At 41.9% G+C, this 20,719-nt stretch overlaps 1 protein-coding gene across 3 annotated transcripts in view; it reads left to right on the forward strand.

Annotated features, from left to right (window-relative positions):
- Nucleotides 1-17,685, forward strand: part of FBXW2 (F-box and WD repeat domain containing 2) — a 32,068-nt gene extending 14,383 nt beyond the window's left edge. For all 3 annotated transcript variants that reach the window (XM_067743490.1, XM_067743489.1, XM_067743491.1), the window contains 4 exons: nucleotides 1,771-1,904; nucleotides 6,978-7,064; nucleotides 7,676-7,845; nucleotides 12,751-17,685. In XM_067743490.1, the coding sequence (XP_067599591.1) occupies nucleotides 1,771-1,904; nucleotides 6,978-7,064; nucleotides 7,676-7,845; nucleotides 12,751-13,039 (680 nt within the window). In that variant the 3' untranslated portion in view covers nucleotides 13,040-17,685. The remainder of the gene's footprint in view (nucleotides 1-1,770; nucleotides 1,905-6,977; nucleotides 7,065-7,675; nucleotides 7,846-12,750) is intronic.
- Nucleotides 17,686-20,719: the final 3,034 nt, after the last annotated feature.

The following is a 20,719-nucleotide window of genomic DNA, read 5'->3' on the forward strand; positions in this document are numbered from 1 at the left end:
CTGAACAGTCAGCCCCCTCTGTTTTGATCAGATTCCATACCTCCAAATTGAGTAAGTGCTACACTTGTAAATTCAGTCCACTCTATTTGTAGAATTAGGACTGGAAATCATTTGGAGTGACTATACAGATTACATCAAATTGAAGCTTGGTTGACAATAATTTTACAGCAGCCTTAGTTTGTAAAAAACTGGTCATTTGAACGTACCCTTCAGATCTGAGCTTCTCCCTCTGCTTCACTGTATTTTGGAACTCTGCAGAAATCATGTTGATGTAGTTCCCAGCCTCTTGTGCAGCTGCTCCCTTCTTCCTTTCTGCCCTTTACCCACTGCATTAGCCCCTGAGAATCATAGTCTATGCTCTTGAGACACTTATGAGCAGCCTTCCTGTACTCCCTAAACAGGTTGAGTTTCTCTGCTGTAGGTTTCCCAATACGTGTGTTAACACTTACCATATCAATACAAGTAAGTATGATAACCTTGTTTCCCCACCAACCTGTAAGCTCCAGAAGGACAGGGATCCTGCGTGTCTTATTCACACTTAGGTCCTGAATTCCTTGCACCGTACCTGGTACTCAGTAATTCTTTAATGTAAACCTAGATGTTTTGTGGCAAAAAACCAAGTCCCCCCCCATTTTGTTTGTCATCCTGTACATTTTTCTTCAGTCTTCTCTGCTACCACTTGTTTGTTGTAGAAATTAATATTTTGAAGATATATGATTTAACATGGAACTTATATATCAAACTGAGTGTAATATTCCACAGTGTCCAGGGTTGTACATTGACTTCCAGGTGATTTTATACCTGGTCAGCTTTGAGAGCCCCGTTCTAAAAAATTTCCTCTTTGCTGTTCCCTGGACATTGCTGTGGCTTTACCTAACTCCATGCCTTTGCTGTTCCCTCTACCTGCAGTATTCTCTTTCTTTTCTTGATAAATTCTACTCATCCTTCAGGGCCCATCTCCAATATCGCCTCTTCCCTGAAGTCCTCCCTGATACCCCTGGGCAGAGTTAGTCATTCTCCTTGGTGTTTCCCTAGCAAGAGGTAAACATTTATTTATCTTTTTTTTTGGACTTCCTCTTCCACCCCTCACTTAGTCTGAGTTCCTTAAAGAAAAGAGCAGTGTCTTCATCTTTGGGTCCCCAGTATTCCTTTAGAGCTTGGCAGGCATTTAAAAAACAAATATTTGAGTACTTGCTATACTCAGGCACTGTTTTAGGTGCTGGGGATAGAGCTCTAAAGAAAATCAGACAGTTTGAGAGAATGGCTCAGTCTGACCTTTAAGATCTTTGTTTTGTTTTTCTCATTACACTGGCTTTTTTTGAGTATGGGTATTGTTTTGCAGCTTATACTCTTGACGTTTTATCTTACTGCAGTAAATAGTACAAATATGAGTTGGTCCACTTACGTTCTGTTTTTCCTGCATAGGCTAGATAAGTTACGTGTAGTATCAGGCAGGCAGTCCTGAGAAGAAATGCCATTATCTACTACACTGGTTTACCTCCCACTCTGAACCTAGTACAAGTATAAGAGATCGTACTATTCCAGGAGCTTTTCATCCTTAGAATTATAAGCTATGATAATAAAAAGAATTTTGAAATGGATATATTTTTTAGCATAAAATTGCTAGCTGAGAAAGCATCATTCCTACAGTAGTTCTGGTTGAGAAATTATACAGTTGGGCAGCTAGGGAGAATAAATGTAATTGAACTCTACTATGAAAGACCCACAGGCAAAGGCGTATTTTAACTTTGTGTGTGTTGTATATACTAGTGTTTAGCGTCGACTACAATGATGAACTGGACATCTTGGTGAGTGGCTCTGCAGACTTCACTGTGAAAGTATGGGCTTTATCTGCTGGGACGTGCCTGAACACACTCACCGGGCACACAGAATGGGTCACCAAGGTAGGAAGACTTACAGAAGAAATGTTGACATCAGTCTTGCTGAGGGTGGGGGAGCTGGGGGTGGGATGGAGGATGGTAGATGCTGCCTCATAAGTGGTAGATGAGTCATAAGATGGGATAGATACAACCACAAAGCATGATGGTGTATAACAATGGCCAGCATGTAAAAGACACTCAGTAAATAGTTTAATGAATGAGTGACTTACGGACATGGAAATATGCCCACAATATATTAGGTGGGTAGAGGGAGCAAATAAAACAGGTTACTTACAAAAAACTATGTAGAGTATGACGACAGTTTCTAAATGTGTTTTTGCACTAAAATGTTGAAGATGATTATTTCTTGTGGAATTGAGTACTTTTTTCCCTTTAGGATAAGCATATTTTTAAATCAGAAAAGTAATTTTCATTTTAAAAAAGAAAATGCTTGCGAGAAGTGGAAGAAAAATGTACAGGCTCTTTAAAAGAACATTGTGCTGGTTTCTAGCCACTTTTATTCAACATATAATTGGAAGTCCTAGACAGAGCAGAAAAAGAAAAAAAGGGATCCATGTTGGAAAGGAAGAGGTAAAGCTGTCAGTATTTGCAGATGCGTGGTATTTTGATGACTCCACCAGAAGACTGTTAGAACTTGTAAACTACATGTAAAGTTGCAAGATGTAAAATCTATACACAAAAATCTGTTGCCTTTCTGTACACTAATAATGAACTATCAGAAAAAGGAATAAAGAAAACAGTTCCATTTACAGTTGCATCAAAAAGAATAAAATACCTGGGAATAAGTTTAACCAGTACATAACAGAAAGACCTGTATATTGAAAACTGCAAGGCATTAATGAAGGGAATTGAAGTAGACACAAATAAATGGAAAGGTATTTCATGCTCATGGATTGGAACAATCGGTATTGTTAAAACGTCCATACTACCCAAAGCAATCTGCATATTCAGTGCAATCCCTATCAAAATTCCAATGGCATTTTTCAAGGAAATAAGACAAATAATCCTAAAATTTGTATGGAACCACAAAAAAACTCAAAAAGCCAAAGCAATCTTGAAAAAGCACAAAGCTGAAGGCATCATGCTTTTAAACTATATGACAAAGATACAGTAGTTAAAACTATGGTATTGGCAGAACAGACACATAGATCAATGGAACAGGATAGATAGCCCAGAAATAAACCCACGTATATATGGTCAATTCATTTATGACAAAGGAGCCAAGAATATACAATGGGGAAAGGGCAGTGTCTTCAATAAATGGTGTTGGGAAAACTGAACAGCCACCTACAAAAGAATGAAACGCAACCACTGTCTTACACCATACATAAAAATTAACTCAGAATCGAATAAAGATTTGAACTTCTTAACACCTGAAATCATAAAACTTAAGACTAGAAGAAGAGATCGTAAGCATCTTGACATAGGTTTTGGCAATGATTTTTTGAATCTAACACCAAACGCAACAAAAGCAAAAATAAATAAGTGGGACTACACCATACTAAAAAGCTGCACAGCAAAAGAAACTTAACAAAATTAAGAGGTAACCTACTGAATGGGAGAAAATATTTGAAAATTATATATCAGATCGGGGCTAATATCCAAAATAGATAAATAACTCATACAACTCAATAGCAAAAACCAAACAGTCTGATTAAAAAATGGGCAGAAGATCTGAGCATTTTTCCAAAGAAGACATGTAGATGATAAATGAAAACAACAACTAACAAGTAAATGAAAAGATGTTCAGCATAATTAATCATCAGGGAAATGCAGATCAAAACCACAATGAGGGACTTCCGTGGTGGTCTAGTGGTTAAGACTCTGCACTCCCAGTGCAGGGGGTCCAGTTTCGATCCCTGGTCAGGGAACTAGATCCTGCATGCCGCAACTATAAAAAAGATCCCACATGCTGCAACAAAGATCCCACACGTGGCAATGAAGATCCCACATGCCACAACTAAGACCCAGCACAGGCAACTAACTAAATAAAAGGGGGAAAAAACCCACAATGAGATATCACGTCATACTAGTTAGAATGACTATTATCAAAAAGACAAGAAATAACAGGTGTTCGTGAGATTGTGTAGAAAAGGGAACCTTTGTTCACTTTTAGGGGAATGTAAATTGGTGCCGCCACTACGGAAAACAGTTTGGAAGTTCCTCAAAGGATGAAAAATAGAACTTCCACATGATCCAGCAATTCCACTTCTGGGTATTTATCCAAAGAAATTGAAAACACTAACTCAGAAAGATACATGCACCCCCATGTTCATTGCAGCATTATTTACAATAGCCAAGATATGGAAACAACCAAAATGTCCATAGATGGATGAAGGGATATATGTATTGAAATATTATTTAGCCGTAAAAAAAAGAATGAAATCTTGCCATATGTGACAAGTGGATGGACCTCAGGGGCATTATGCTAAGTGAAGTAAGACAAAAAAGAGGCAAATACCATACGATCTCTGTTATAGGTAGACTCTACAGGGGAAAAAAAAGCCAAGCTCATAGATACAGAGAACAGATTGGTGGTTGCCAGAGGCCGGGGGTGGGATGTGGGGAGTGGGAGAAATGGGTGGACAGTGTTTTTTGGTTTTTTAGTTTAAATAAATTGCGAAGAAAGGGAAGGAGGAAGGAGGAGAAAATAATGCTTGCAAGAAGTGAACCAAAAATGTACAGGATCTTTAGAAGAATGTTGTGATGTCTTCTAGTTTTCAAAAAAACGATTGCTGTGAGAATCAAAAGCCATGTAAAAAGTGGAAATGCCATGCAGAAACACTTTTTTTGAGTTTATCATGCTATTCTGTGAGGGGCTAAGGATGCAGGAGTGAGCAAAACAGACCCAGGCTTGATGCGAATGTTAGTCTAGTAGGAGGAATAGTTATTAGTAATTTCACAAGTTCACAAATTGTGTTAAGTGCTATGGAGGAAAAGTGCAGGGTCTAATTCATTTTGATTCAGGTAAAGCTTTTAGAGAAGGGGCCAAATGTGAAGAATAAATGGGAGGTAACTGTGTAAATGGAGTGTTTCAGAGGGTGCCGTATGTGCACAGGCCCTGGGGTGGGAAAGAGCCTAGAACATTTGATAAGCTGTTGCCCTGGAAGGCCAGCGGAGCTGTGCTGTAGTTGGGGGAGGTGTGGGAGAGGGGCCATCATGTCCGCTTTACTAGACCTCATTAAGGATTCTGGATTATTGTAAGTATAGTAGAAAGCAAGTGATGAGTTCTGAGCAAGAGTCTGGTGTAATTTCATGTTTTTAAGAAGATAACTGCTGGGCTTCCCTGGTGGCGCAGTGGTTCAGAATCTGCCTGCCAATGCAGGGGACACGGGTTCGAGCCCTGGTCTGGGAAGATCCCACATGCCGCGGAGCAACTAGGCCCATGAGCCACAACTACTGAGCCTGCGCGTCTGGAGCCTGTGCTCCGCAAGAGGCCGCGATAGTGAGAGGCCCGCGCACCGCAATGAAGAGTGGCCCCCGCTTGCCGCAACTAGAGGAAGTCCTCGCACAGAAACGAAGACCCAACACAGCCAAAAATAAATAAATAAATTAATTTAAAAGCAAATTTTTTTAAAAAAAGAAGATAACTGCTGAGTGAAAAATGGGTTACAGTGGGGCACAAGTGGATGCAGGGTGGCCAGTTAGGCTTTTGCAGTAGTCTAAGCAAGAGAGACCCATGGCTTGGACTTGGGTGGCAATAAAGAAAGAGAAAGGCATACACGAAGGATGTGTCTTTAAGGTAAAGCCAACTGAACTTACTCATGGGGAGCAAAGAAGAAGAAAGAATCTGATGACTAGTGGCTTTTAGACTGGGTGGGTGATTGTGTGAGAAGACCAGTAATACCACCGAACTGTACACTTAAAAATGGTTAAGATTCTACATTTTATGTTATGTGTATTTTACGACAATAAAAACATTGGGAAAAAAAATTCTGTACTGGGTGCATTCAATTTTAAATAGAAAAGTTATATAATACAAGTTGGTGTTATGTTAAAAACAGTGGACTTGGGGCCAGGACACTGACTGAGATGTCTTAGATAAGTTACTCTTCCCTTCAGGGCCTGAGTTTCATCATCTGCTAGATGTTCCTGTGAGTACTAAATGAGATGATGGGACAGAACCCAGCAAGGTGCCTGGCACTCAGTAGCAGGTCTGTCAGTTTCATTTGAATCTGCAACCCAGGCTTCTGAATGAGTGAGCCTGGCCTCCCCTCTCACTTTATGCTTATTTATTCCTAAAATAACCAGAAGCTAGTGTTTACAGATTATCCCACATGCTAATGGAATGTTAGCTTCCATTACATTATTATTTTCTTTGTTTTATTTCATTTTCACTACAATTATTTGAGATAATAGGTGCCCCATCCCCTATTTTAAAGATAAGGAAACTGAGAAATGAAGAGGTTAGATGGTCCTGCCCAAGGTTGCAGAGTCAACATATGACAGATTCTGGTCCCAAGTCGAGTGCCTTTCCCTTTATGATGCACATGCTTATGAAAACAGGTCCTTTGTATCTATTATGTGAATGGACTTTTTTCTTTCCTATCCCTCACATTTTTTATGAAGTCACGTTTTATATATATATATATTTTTTTTTTTTTTTTTTTTGCGGTATGCGGGCCTCTCACTGCTGTGGCCTTTCCCGTTGCGGAGCACAGGCTCCAGACGCGCAGGCCCAGCGGCCGTGGCCCACGGGCCCAGTCGCTCCGCGGCACGCGGGATCCTCCCGGACCAGGGCACGAACCCATGTCCCCTGCATCGGCAGGTGGACTCTCAACCACTGCGCCACCAGGGAAGCCCACGTTTTATAATTTTTAAAGTCAGTCGTAAGGTATGCTTCCAGACTAAAGCTAAGAGTAAATGCTGCCAACATTAGACACTTTTAGGTCTTGCTAATAATCTAAAGAATCTGGTAATAGTAAAACTCTAGTAAAGGTTAACTTGTGTTATAGTTAACATAGAGTTATAGATTACTCATATACCATATCATTTTGAGCTCTTTTTCCTATTTTAATAGGGGTAGGAACAGTACTAAAAGGATCTTTCTGTAACATGGATATTTATTATTTCTAGGTGGTCTTGCAAAAGTGCAAAGTCAAGTCTCTCTTGCACAGCCCTGGAGACTACATCCTCTTAAGTGCAGACAAATATGAGATCAAGGTGAGGTTTTTTTCCCTCCATTACTTTGCCTTATGAAAGAGTGTGGCACGGGGGGAATATTTCAAGGGAGGAAGGAATGTCTTTAAGCCCTCTTAAACCCACTGGAAAGAGAATTGTTCATTTTCCTGTGCTCTAGGCAGTTTCTAACTCTGATTTGTAAATGAAGGGGGAAAAAATCCACAGAAATTTATCTTCAATGCGTTCTTACCTTTTCTTAAGACATATATCTCCTGCTCTCCTCAATTCTTAGATCTAAAGTATGAAAACATAAACATTTACTTGTGTCATAATAATAGCAATTTGCAAAAAAGTTTACAGAGCACTCTTACATGTGTTTTTATTGCATCTTTTAAACTGTTCCATATGGTAGGCACTAACCGTCTTCACTGCAGGAACTAAGGTTCAAAGAGGTTAAATATTTTACCCAAGATTACGCAACACATATGTGCCAAATCAGAATTTGAACCCATGCTTCAGCTGTAAAACCTGTGGTCTCTCCAGTTTACTTCACTTTGTATTTGACGTCAGCAAACACAGGGCACATTGTTTAAGGACAAGCTTTTCTATGGTGATGTGATTTCTCATCTTTCCTAATTTTCTCTTATCTGTAGATTTGGCCAATTGGGAGAGAAATTAACTGTAAGTGCTTAAAGACGTTGTCTGTCTCTGAGGATAGAAGTATCTGCCTGCAGCCAAGACTTCATTTTGATGGCAAATACATTGTCTGTAGTTCGGCACTGGGTCTCTACCAGTGGGACTTTGCCAGTTATGATATTCTCAGGTAATATTCCCTTGGACCTTTACCTTTAACAGTCTGTTGCAGTTTAATAATAAAGGCAAGGGCTTCCCTGGTAGCGCAGTGGTTGCGAGTCCGCCGATGCAGGGGACTCGGGTTCGTGCCCCGGTCCGGGAAGATCCCACATGCCGCGAAGCGGCTGGACCTGTGAGCCATGGCCGCTGAGCCTGCGCGTCCGGAGCCTGTGCTCCGCAGCGGGAGAGGCCACAGCAGTGAGAGGCCCTCGTACCGCAAAAAAAAAAAAAATAATAATAATAATAAAGGCAAGACTAAATATTTCCATAAACCAGTTAGTAACTTGCTTTGGGGAAATGTTTAGTCCATCAGTTGTGTGCTGAAAATCTCACACAAAAATGTTTTAAAGGCAGTAATTAAATTAGAGTTATATGTTAGAATGTAAAGGGTCTAGATTCTAAGTCTTCTTACTTTGAGTTACTTCCACTTTAAGAATTTCTGAATTCCCCTTCCAGCTTCTCTGGAAAATGAAGAGTTTGGATGAAAAGATCTTTCAGATCTCCTCTGGTTCTAATATTTTAAGTTCTACTTCCTGGTCAGTTGAAATTCTGTGTTGAGGGATTGAGTGGCTTTCGGCTGACTGGCAGAAAGACAGAGAAACTTGGAGAAAGTTACAACCTGCAAAGTTTCTCTCCAATGAAAGAAATAGAGGTCTGTAGACAAATAATTTTGTGATTCACTGTATATCATAGACCCCTCTTGGAGACTGGCGGTATCTGTTAGCATATTGGAGGCTGATGGAAGCCAGTGACATATGGTGATTAAGAGAACCTACTTTGGTGATAAATAAACCTTGGTTTAAGACCTAGTTCTCTTTCTTATGAGCTGTGTGATTTTATGTAAGTTTCTTAACCTTTCTGTGTCTGAATTGTCTCACCTGTAAAGTAAAGTTTAAATGAAATGCCTGTAATGAGGACCTAGCAGACGACCTGACAGGTTTTTATTACTAATAGGTGTGAGAAGTCCTATATAAAGAAACCTGTTTTAATTTGTTTAACCTACTGTACTTCACATGTATTGTGCATAGAGCCCTTGTTTTGAGGAGCACATGTTAACAGCTCACAGAATTAGTGTTCCATAGCATGTCAGGAAGTGCTGGCCTGGGGACAGAAACTGAACATTTTCTTCATTGTTTTTATGCATGACTGTTTGAGGTCAACTTGTATGGAATCTGATCCCGCTAGCCCGCAGGACTTTGGTGGGCCCAGTCTCTCTGGTTGTAAAGTTACAACCTCATTTATGTCTTCCTGGAGTTAGACCTACATTTCTAACCAGTTAGATTTCCAAGCTGTCAGAATAATTTCTAGAAATGATTGATGATTACATTTTGACAAAAAAAGACTGGAACAGATACCAGAAAACATTAGTCCAACCTCTTCATTTTATAGATGGGGAAACTGAAGCTGAGAGAGGATAAGGGCCTTGCCCAATATCCCACAGCTCACCCTAGTCCAGCATCCATCCATCCATCCATCTGTGGTTGGATCATCGGGCAGGCATATGCTTAAGGAACCAGCAAGCCAGAGATAAGGAACTTTTGAAAGAACTTGATTCTTTGCAAAGTAAGAAATTGGAGTACATTTGGCCATGGGTTCCGCACCCACAGATTCAACCAACTGAGGATCAAAAATATATATAAAAAAAAAAAAGTCCAGAAAGTTCCAAAAAGCAAAACTTGAATTTGCCATGCACCAGCAACTATTTACATAGCATTTGCATTGTATTAGATGTAAGTAATCTAGAGATGGTTTGAAGTATACGGGAGGATGTGTGTAGGTTATATGCAGATACTGCACCATTTTATACAAAGGACTTGAGCGTCCATGCATTTTGTTATCCAGGGGGTTCCTGGAACCAGTTCCCCACAGATATGACCTTAGTCACCGTGGGAAAATCAGATCTTTGATAGTTTAATATTGGTTTTGTTTTGAATTAAAATTTAGGAGAGAGGGGTGAAGAGGCAAGGTGGAATAGAGGTATTATAATCTGATTAATGCTTAGAGTTTGAGAGTCTCTAAAGGTTTAATTTGATCCTATATTCTCGTGCTTCTTACTCAGAATGGCATATAGAGTCCAGAGTCCCAGATGAAAGTTCTGTTAATTTTTGATGTTTCGATATACTAGCTGTAACCAATAAATCTGCAAGATTGTTTGCTGCTAGCAAGTACTAAGTTCAGATTTTTTTATTTTTTGAAAAGGGGCTATTTTATCTCTTGCTTTTTCCCCTCAAACATGAACATAACAGCCTCTTTTTGAAATCTTGTACAAATCCTGTGGCCTCAGTTGCCAGGACCAGGTTGCATTCTGTAAGCTTTGATGCTAATTGAAAAGAAAGCACAAATAGTAGCATGTTGCTCCATAAAGCTAAGCTATGGTGCAATCCCTTGAGCTAGGTTATCTCAGTGCAGCAGGTGGGGTTTTGTAGGTTTAAGGGCCCAGAGTGCACAGCAGGGATGTCTGTTTACAGTTCTAAAGTAATCAAAGTAGACAGGCTGTGAGCCCGTCAGGACCTGTGTTCTGTCCTGCAGCACATTTGTGCTGGGGTCTTTGGAGTCAGCTCAACTTCCTCAGGCTTAAGTCCTGTCCCCTAGCCACTCTGTTTTCCAAGTTTCTGGTCATTTTCTGCTTGTGTTGATGATGTGGGACTTACTAGACTTTCCTGCTGCTTCCCCCAGTTTCCTTTGGCGCTCTCTTGTAGGAATTTGTATTTTCCCATGCTTACTGCACCACTTCTCTAGTCATTAGCAGATACTTATTTATTTAACCTGTATGTTAGGCACTGTGATGTACACTGGGAACCAGCAGAGACACTTACCAAACTTGTGGAAATGACTACCCAGGGAAGGCTGACTAAATTAAACAGCTGACTGCATTCAGGTGTTTTCATGGTTGGGATAAGAGCAACATGGTTCAGGGTACTTTGAGACCCTGCCTAGTTTGAGGAGTAAAGGAAAGCTTCTTTGAGGAGGAGATTGGGGCCGAGCTCTAAAGGATGAGTAGACACATTTCACTAAGCGCCAGGAGCGAGAGTGCAGCGAGGAGCATTGTAGACGCGAGGGCAGAGTCTGCTGAAAGACCCTGAGACGCCAGAGCCTGGTGCCTTTGAGTGACTGAAAGAAGGCCAGAGTGGCAGATGTGCGTGCAGTAGAGAGCCATTGAAGGGTTTAAAAGTTTAAAATATGATAGGATTAGATTTTAGTGTGAGGTTAACTGATTGGAAGGGGCCAAGGGCAGACGTGGGGGCACCCATTGAAAACTCTTGGTAGCAGTGCAGGCAAAGGTGATGTCCTGGGTCAGAGTTGGGGCAGTTCAGGTAGTAGTGAATAAATTAAAGGAAAGTTTAGGAGGTAAAATCCGTAGATCTTGGTGATTGGATTTGTGGTTTGCGATTTGCATGGTTGCCATGTTTCCTAGCTTGAGCAGCTGGGTGAATGAGCAAGCAAGGAAATGAAGAAGAGAAGCACGTTAAGAAGGTTGTTTTGGACTGTTTGAGTGTGAGGAGCAGGTCTTACTCTTCACTGCTAAATCCCCTCCCTTCCTGATACCAGACTAAAATCTGCTCCTTTGTAACGGTCTTTCCCTTTGACCTTCGTTCTCTCTGCTAGAGCGCCTGATGCCTGGCCTCTCACGCATCCTTCACTGTTGAAAGGCGATGATCATGTATAGCTTCCCTGTCCCTGCCACTTTGCTTTCTCCCCGCCTCAAGCTCATATTCTTCAGCTGTTCCTTGCTTGTCCTGGTCACCAGGCCCTGTCCCTTCTGATTGACCTCTTGGACATACACTAGTTGGTAGTGTCCTTGTTAAGATGTAGGATAAACTGGAGTCTCACCTAGGCTAAATATATTGTCACAGCAGAATTTGTATAGCCCTTGTCTTATAGCTCTTTTCCTAGTGCCTCCAAAGAGGACAGCAACTTTTCGCCTTACTAAAATGTGCAGATAAGAGAGACGGAGGGTTTCGTTTCGTTTTGTTTTGTTTTCATTTGTGTTCCTGTTTGGCAAGGTCCCTCCCACTTTCTGCCTTTGTCGTCGATGTTTTAGGAACTGCCAACCTGAGAAGGTTAAGGCTGTCCTCCCAACTCTCACAGTTTTCTCTAACTTACTATCAATCTATTAATAAATGTTTCTGAATTATTTGGGGGAACTTTATATATTCAGCCTCTGCTGTTCTTAGAGAGGAACCTGTGTTTGCTACGTGCCGAATAGAGAAGCACTGAGTCTGAGTCACTTGGTTTTTAGTCTTTGTTCTGGGCTGGGGGAGGTTTCCCTAGGCCAGTACCATCGGCCCTCCGTATCCGTGTGCTCTGCATCCATGGATGTGGAGGGCCAGCTGTACTACGCCATTTTATATAAGGGACTGGAGCATCCTCGGATTTGGGTATCTGAGGGCGTCCAGGAACCAATCCCTTTGGATAACAAGGGATGACTGTATAGTAGTTTTTACCTAGTGGTAAGAGTTGAGTGTTACCCTCTCGTTCTGACTGGTAACTAACTAGTTGTGAATCCTTAGCCAAATTATTTATCCTGGCTGTACTTCAGTTTTCACATCTTAGAAGTGAGAGTATTAAACGAGATAATCTGTAAGATCCTTTCCAGCTTAGATGGGCATTTTGTGCTTTTATAAATATTCATCTCCTTATATGCCTATGTTATATTCCCTTATCATTATGAAGGGCTCTTCTCCCCGGCCTTTTTTCTAAAGGAGGGTGAGCTTTTTATCCTCATATTTTCCTTTTTATAAAAATGTTTCATTTAACTCTAAATTTGCTGCTTGAATTTTGCATTGGTTTTAAATTTCTCCAGAAAAGATTACAGTAGCATAAACAGAAGCACAGGTGCCTTCTGGTTCATGTTTATTAACTCTCATCCTTGTAGGGTCATCAAGACTCCTGAGATAGCAAACTTGGCCTTGCTTGGCTTTGGAGATATCTTTGCCCTGCTGTTTGACAACCGCTACCTGTATATCATGGACTTGCGGACAGAGAGCCTGATTAGCCGCTGGCCTCTCCCAGAGTATAGGAAATCCAAGAGAGGCTCCAGCTTCCTAGCAGGCGAAGCGTCCTGGCTGAATGGACTGGATGGGCACAATGACACGGGCTTGGTCTTTGCCACCAGCATGCCTGACCACAGTATTCACCTGGTGTTGTGGAAGGAGCACGGCTGATGCCGCGAGCTGCGCCGCTGACTGACTTCGGGCGCCGGGGCTGCGGGTTTTGAGTGCAACCTCTGTGGCAGCCGACTGCATGAACCAAAGTTCTCACCTAATGGTATCATCACGCAGTGCACAATCATTTATCTCTGTTTGCCAGGGGACCAGGGCTCGGGGTCGGGGTAGGGCTCATTTTGTTGACATACACCGCAGCATGCTGATGGGGTGCACCGTTGACTTCATTCGTACTTAGTTATGTTGGTCAGTATAAGAGGCTGCATTTGGGGTTCATCTTTCTTGAATATTGGTTTTAAGTAAAGATATTTAAATGGCTCATTAATCTGCTAATTGGTTGCCTATAAAAACACATTCAGTCTATTATTAAAGCTTTTTACCATTGCCTTTTTCTCTTTTGAAGTTGAAGCAAAGGTGCTATGATGTTGTTACAGCAACTTTTCTCACATGGGGCTTAGCTTTTCTAACAACCCGTGTTATAAAGACCACCAGGTTCTGTGACATGCATACTCTCCACCAAATACCAGTTCTAAAGAAAAGTTGTCTTCCACTGCAAATCCAGCTCTGTAAATTGATGGTTTGTAACACATTCTAAACCCTAGTTCTTGACGGAGTGAAGGTGGGCCATGTCTATGTGAGGAAGTTATGTAGTTTTTGTTTCTAGGTGGAGCAAGCTGGTCCTTGGTCCCCCACAGCCTAGGTCACTGCACAGAGGTGACATGGTACAGTAGAAAGAGCACTGGGCTGGCAGATTGAAGACTGGCTCTGTTACCTAGGGACCCTGCACCCCAGGCATATACTTCTCTGGTCCCCATTTTCCCTGTCTGTATAGCTAGTTGTTAGGCTGTCACTTGGTTTCTAAGACTCCTTCTGGTCCTGTGTCTGCTGAGGTGTGCAAAAGTTGATATTTCAGTTTTGTCTGATTGCTGATTCATTGCTTCTTTAGGTTTGGAGATAATATATAAATGAAATCACTGATAGAAGGTTGTCACATATAAAGAAATCCAAACGTACAAAAAAGAATGGATAAGAGGGAATGTAGAAAATGTTACATGTTCCACTTTAAAAATGTAAGTGATTGGTAGAAGAAATGCTGAGAGCAGCTGTGGTCCTCTAGAGAGGCAGTGTGCCATATTAGAAAGAAAGATCCCTGACCCTGACTTTCGTCCTCCTTTGCCTCTAACTTGATGTGTAGCCTCAGGCAGGTTAACTTTCTGTTGGAAATGAAGGAATTGCCCTAGATTAAGGTTCGCAAAGCCACACGCCCAGGGGAGCCACGCAGATAAACATAAGTGAGTACAGCATGCTGTGTAGGGTGGGGCTGCACCAGGGGAAGCTTATCCGGCAGGGCAGTTATGGAGCCCTAAGTGTTAGGCAGAAACAGGTCCAGTGTGTGGCAGGTCTTCTGATTTTTCAGAAGGAGGTAGAACTCCAGAAATTTATTTGTAATTCCCTAATTTTAAAAATGTTGACAGCGACTTGAAGATCATTCAAGATGTAGTGGGCTAAACAAAGCATGTCTGCGGGCTGCCAGTTTGTATTCTCCACCCTCTCATTCCTGTAAATTAGATAATGCTGTGATTCCGCAGTGGAACTGTTTTAACGTAACTGTCACAAACATTAGGGAGAAAGTCGAGGGAGCAAGTAGTAGGAAGAATTCAGCTCTTCCCCGTTGTGTTACAGGGGAGTGAGGGGGGCATTTCATTCACAGACCGACAGGAAACTAGTTTGAAGATGAACTTAATGGGAACCTGAGTGAGAGCCTTTGCCTGGGAATATGAGGTATTCATTCATCTTCTTAACTCTGATACAAAGCACATCCGTTTTTCAGGTAGGAAAAGGGTTGCTGGCAGAGCTGAGAATGATTCAGAGTACAGTGGGGACACAGCTCTCCCAGAATCCTATCAGCCTAGAGCCTGACAGTGGACCTCTGAATGCTGCAAAGTTATGGTTTCAGAAAATTTTGATGGTTGGTTTCAAGGACGGGTTTAGTTAATATCCATGTTGAGGCTCTGAGGGAATTATGTAAAAGAACAATTATCTTTCTCCATCCCCCAAATCCATTTCACATTGAGTTCTGTGTGTGAGCTCTGCTCGGTCCTTCAAGAAGTGGAACCAGATTAGAAGCTGGAATCTATCTTGCAGGAACCTCAGGAGGCTTTGGGCCATGATAAGGGTAAACAACTTAACTCCTTTTCATCCAGCCAGAACAAAAAAACTGAGATTACTAATCTAATGACCATCCCTCTTCCCACCTCACCATCAGATATATCCAGTAGCTTCAGAGACCAAGCGATTATAAGTATAGTCCTTTGTGGGAAAAATGTTTTGAAAGTGACAAACCTGAAACCTGTATGGCATGTCCCATTTAAGTTTTCAGAGGTGAATACCAAAGGTACCATCAAGGTAGTACAGCTGATCTTGACAGCAGTGCTTAGGATCCTAACTTTGATCCTCCTCACAGAGGTCTTTGTTTCACCTGAGGATTTTATTTAATTGCTTTATGGATGCTAGCTTTATTCATAGTATTGTCAGCTTTTATACAAATGGAAAACTTAACTTATCCTTTAAAAAGAAATAAAGCAAGGTGGGGAGTCAGTGAGAACAGTGGGTAGGGGATAACTCAGTCTCCCTTCATGGAGTCAGGGGCCCCTCTGCCCTACACACTGACTTCTGCTTCCTTAGCTCAGAGGCAAGGGATTTGCCTTTGCCTCCTTTTGTGAATATTCTCATTTCTGAAAAATTCTTAATCATAAGCAGATAGACTCCATCTTTCTTTATGAGTGGTGGATTTCTTGAGTGGCCCTGCTGTGGTAGAAGGTGGGCTTCTTTCCTCTCCGGTTTGTGTAGGGAACCATAACAACTTCAGGCTCCGGGGGAGGACGGGGTCCAGGAGAGCTGAGTGAGTGTGGTTTTAGCAGACTTTGTTCCCATTCCAAAGGAAGCTAGTTTCCTCCAGCCAGCCCTATTATTTGAAGTAATAAGTGTTGTCAAACCTGACCTGTTAGACCTATCAGAGAAGTAGGAAGAAAGACTTCCTCCAGGACAGGGGCTAGACTTTGAAGACGTTCCACAGGAAGTACACGTGTTTGAATAGCTTTTAAATGGAAGATGGGGAATATTGCTATTTTAAGCTGTGTACTTCATTTTTCATAGTTTAAAATTAATCTGTGCTGGCCACTAAAAATGCTCAGTAAAATGTGAATGAGGGTTATGTAATCATTCTAGTATTTGCTCTCAGGAGAATGATTACTGCTCTGCATTTGTAAATCTTAGGGAGAAAAGAAATACTTCTGGAAACAGTATTACGTTAGACATGAAGAATTTGTTTCTGTTAGGTGAGGCGTTTCAACCAAACAGAAGTAGCTAAGGAGAGTAGAGCCTGGCTTTACGCGTTGCTTTGGCCAAACCCAGCCAACTCCTTGAAGCCGTGACTGTTGCCCTGGCTTCTTGGGAGCCTAGAGGTGAATCTTCCCATCGTCCCTCTTCTAGTTCTCCGTACCTCCTCCTTGTCTGGCTACTGGGCCTTGGTGTCTGAACCACTTGCCATCCTCTGTAGGGAAGTGTGTAGTCAGGTTGCTGCCCTAGGATGCAGCCTGGGTCAGGGCACACTGTGCCCTTTGCCTTTATGGCCATAGAGTTGTCAGTATAGGGGAGAGGCACCTTAGGTCTGTCCCCTTGACACAGCCTTCCTACCTGGTTATGCTGGTGCTTGCCAAGATACTTAAGACAACCAAGACACTCGAGAATTCTGCAGTCCCCAGATAGGATGTCTGATGGAGAGAACAGGTTAGCATTCTTGACAGAAACGCCTACCAGCCATCTTTGGCAGTGTTCTGATCCGTAGCTCCCTGTACTTACTCTAGGAAAGTGAATTTCTTTCAGGATAAATCCTCACGTGGATTACTGGATAGTCTTTGTATCACTCCCTGCAGCCTAATCAGGCTGAATGATCATGCTCAGTGCAGAAAGGTGTTTTGCTGTCAAGTTGTTTCAATGCGTTTCCGATCTCCCCCAGAATGGTATAGTTGCTTAAAGCTAGTACTACCGTCTTGACCAGTGTAAACATACTTAATTATTGCAGCTTAAAGAATCCAGCTACTTCTACTCTTCATGAATATGCTCAAATAAAAATGTGTTTTTCTATATTTAAACCTGGCAAATTATGAATTCAGATGATAAAAGCTCACAATTGTTTGGTGTCCATATACTCACATTGTGAACATATTTCACTCCTTTAGACTTGGTACTCTTGATGAGAATGCTCAGGTTGAAAAAGGCTGGCCTCACCGATCCAACGTCTGTGGCAACGTGGAACTTACGTTTCACTTATTTGATGTATGTTGTGATCTAGGGGGAATGAAGTGAAGTTTATATTTGAACTGTCTGTGGGGTGGGTGGGCGGGGGAGAAGGGATTGCTTAAGCAAATAGTGGAGTGATTGTGGAACAAGATGTCTCTATAAGACGAGAAGTTATTTTCATGCATCATAGAAGCATTCTTCTACCTGTGACTGATTGTGCTAACTGTAAATCATTTATATCTATACATTAAAGCAGGTTCCCTTGATTAGGCAACATTTGGTTAGCCAAGCCCAAGTTATTGTTTGTACTTGAAAGAAATAAAGCTGCATTTCCTTAAAAATTACATTCTGTAGTTAAGACTATTTTCTTGCTTTTTTCCCCCAACTAATTCCAAGGAAACTTTTCAAAAGCGAGTGTTTTAGAATGCATCTTTAGAAATGAACTGCCCCTCGAGTGATCTAAAGTGACTCTGTTCTTCTACTGTTTCTGCATGCTCTAGAATGTAAGTCTAACAATGTAACAATTTCTGAATGAGATCCAAGAGGGAAAACAATAAATTTAAAAGTAAAATGCAAGGAAGGATTTTGGTGACCCTCACGAATAGATGCAGATGGAGGGAAAGTACGTTTATGCAGGGTGGAGACCTTGGGATCAGCTTCCTCTCTTTTGCCCTCCTCTGTTGAGCACATCCCCAAGTTGGTTCATTCTTTCTTCTTAATTTAAACTTGTAGGACTCCTTGTCATCAAACATGGTCCTGTACTTTTGATCCCCAGCAGCACCATGACAGGGCAGATTGTCCTTCCTGTTTTACAGGTGAGAAGTTGAGGCTTGCACGGAGCAACTAAGCCCGCGAGCCACAACTACTGAAGCCTGGGCACCTAGAGCCCGTGCTCCATGACAAGAGAAGCCACCGCAGTGAGAAGCCCATGCACCACAACTAGGGAAAGCCTGCGCGTAGCAACGAAGACCCAATGCAGCCAAAAATATAAATAGGTAGATAAATTTATTTTAAAAATAAAAGGAGTTGAGGCTTGAAAGTGTGGCTCATTGCTTAGAGGAGTAGTAAGTAGCGAGGATGAGGCTGGGGCCCTGATGTTTAGCCTCTGCAGACCTGGATTTTTCCTGCCTTTCCTTGTTTCCCTTCCCATTTTCTCTACTTCAGTCTCTTCAATCCAGACCTGGCCCGCTGCCATCTGCCTTCAGCACTCGTGTGTACCTCTTGAGCCACCATGGACTCTGCTTCCAGGGCCTCTCCCCAACCACTCTTTTGAGCACGTATCTCTGTTCAACAACCTTAATGACTCCCTGTTATCAGCAGAGGGTGTCTAGCTCTATCAGTGTAATTGAGTCCCAGCTCATCTCTTCAAAGGACTCTTGCTCTTTCGTTTCCTGCCTTTGCACCTTGGGTCTTCCCCCGTCCTCCTGGGGAAGCCCTCTGTGCTCTTTCCAACCTGTCTTTGGGCCAGCCTGTAGGATCCCATTAACCTCCCACCATCTTTAAAGCCTCTGGTGACCACCCCCCCGCACTGGGCCTGACTCAGTGTTTTGTTCCAGGGTAGGTAGGTGTGCAATTCATTTGGCAATTCATCATGTAGTACCTTTTGCAGTTGGCAAACCATTAACTTTTACCCTTAAGCCATACATTTTTCAAAATTTAGGTGAATGCTTTGTCTCTCCAGTAACATTTTAAGATTGAGTTCTTACAAGATGCTCAATAAATTCCTGATATTTTAATAAATTCCATGAATTATCTTAGGGGCTACATGTTATGGAGGAAAAATAACTTTTGAGAATGTCAGAGCCTTGAAGCAAAATGAAAGACCAATTACACACAGCTCTCCCTCTCTTAGACTTCCCTACTCTGCCGTATTTTTTTTTTAAGTATAGTTGATTTACAATGTTGTGTTAATTTCTGCTGTACAGCAAAGGGATTCAGTTATAGATAAATTCTTTTACATATTCTTTTCCATTATGGTTTATCACAGGATATTGACTATAGTTCCCTGTGCTATACAGTAGGACCTTGTTGTTTATCCATTCTAAATATAATAGTTTGCATCTACTAATCCCAAACTCCCAATCCATCCCTCCCCCACCCCACTACCCCTTGGCAGCCACAAGTCTGTTCTCTTTGTGAGTCTGTTTCTGTTTCGTAGGTAAGTTCATTTGTGTTGTATTTTAGATTCCACATACAAGTGATATCATATGGTATTTGTCTTTTTGAATTTTATTTTTTTATACACAGGTTCTTATTATCTATTTTATACATATTGGTGTATATATGTCAATCGGTATTTGTCTTTCTATGTCTTCATTTAGTATGATAATCTCTAGGTCCATCCATGTTGCTGCAAATGGCATTACTTCATTATTATTTTATGGCTGCGTAGTACAGTAAGTCCCTTGCACACGAACAAGTTCCATTCTGAGAGCACGTTCTTAAGTCCAGTTTGTTCGTAAGTCCAACATAGTTAGCCTAGGTACCCAACTAACACAATCGGGTATACAGTACTGTACTGTAATAGGTTTATAATACTTTTCACACAAATAATACATAAAAAACAAATAGTTTTAATCTTACAGTGCAGTACCTTGAAAAGTACAGTAGTACCATACAACAGCTGGCATACAGGGGCTGGCATCGAGTGAACAGGCAAGAAGAGTTACCGACTGGAGGAGGGAGAGGGGGTGGGAGATGGTAGAGCTGAAGGATCGTCAGCAACAGGAGATGGAGGGCAAGCTGCAGTTTTGCTCATGCCTGATGCTGATGGGACAGGTTCTGGTTCCTTGCTGGATTCAATTCTATCTACCCTCTTGCTTCCAGACATCCTGGGCTTGAAATAAAGATACTGTACTACTGTACTCTATTCAGGACTGTACAGTAAAGTACACAAAAGCACAACCACTTGTAGAGGATGCACGCACATTCACATCTTTGGAAGTTTGCAACTTGAAGGTTTGTATGTAGGGGACTTACTGTATTCCATTGTATGTGTCTACCACATCTTCTTTATCCATCCATTTTTGGACATTTAGGTTGTCTCCATGTCTTGGCTATTGTGAATAGTACTGCTATGAACATAGGGGTGCATTGTTCTGCCGTGTTCTATAAACATCTAAAGTGTTCTGAGTACACTCGAACAATGTTTGACGATCACTCTGTGATTAGACAAGGGTAGTCCTTGCCAGTGAGATGTCCCTGTCCTTTGCGTTTTTTTGTTTTTTTTTTGTTTTTTTTTTTTGCGGTACGCGGGCCTCTCACTGCTGTGGCCTCTCCCGTTGCGGAGCACAGGCTCCGGACGCGCAGGCTCAGCGGCCATGGCTCACGGGCCCAGCCGCCCCGCGACACGCGGGATCCTCCCGGACCGGGGCACGA

The sequence above is a fragment of the Pseudorca crassidens genome, chromosome 7, assembly GCF_039906515.1.
Source record: "Pseudorca crassidens isolate mPseCra1 chromosome 7, mPseCra1.hap1, whole genome shotgun sequence".
Lineage (NCBI taxonomy): Eukaryota > Metazoa > Chordata > Mammalia > Artiodactyla > Delphinidae > Pseudorca > Pseudorca crassidens.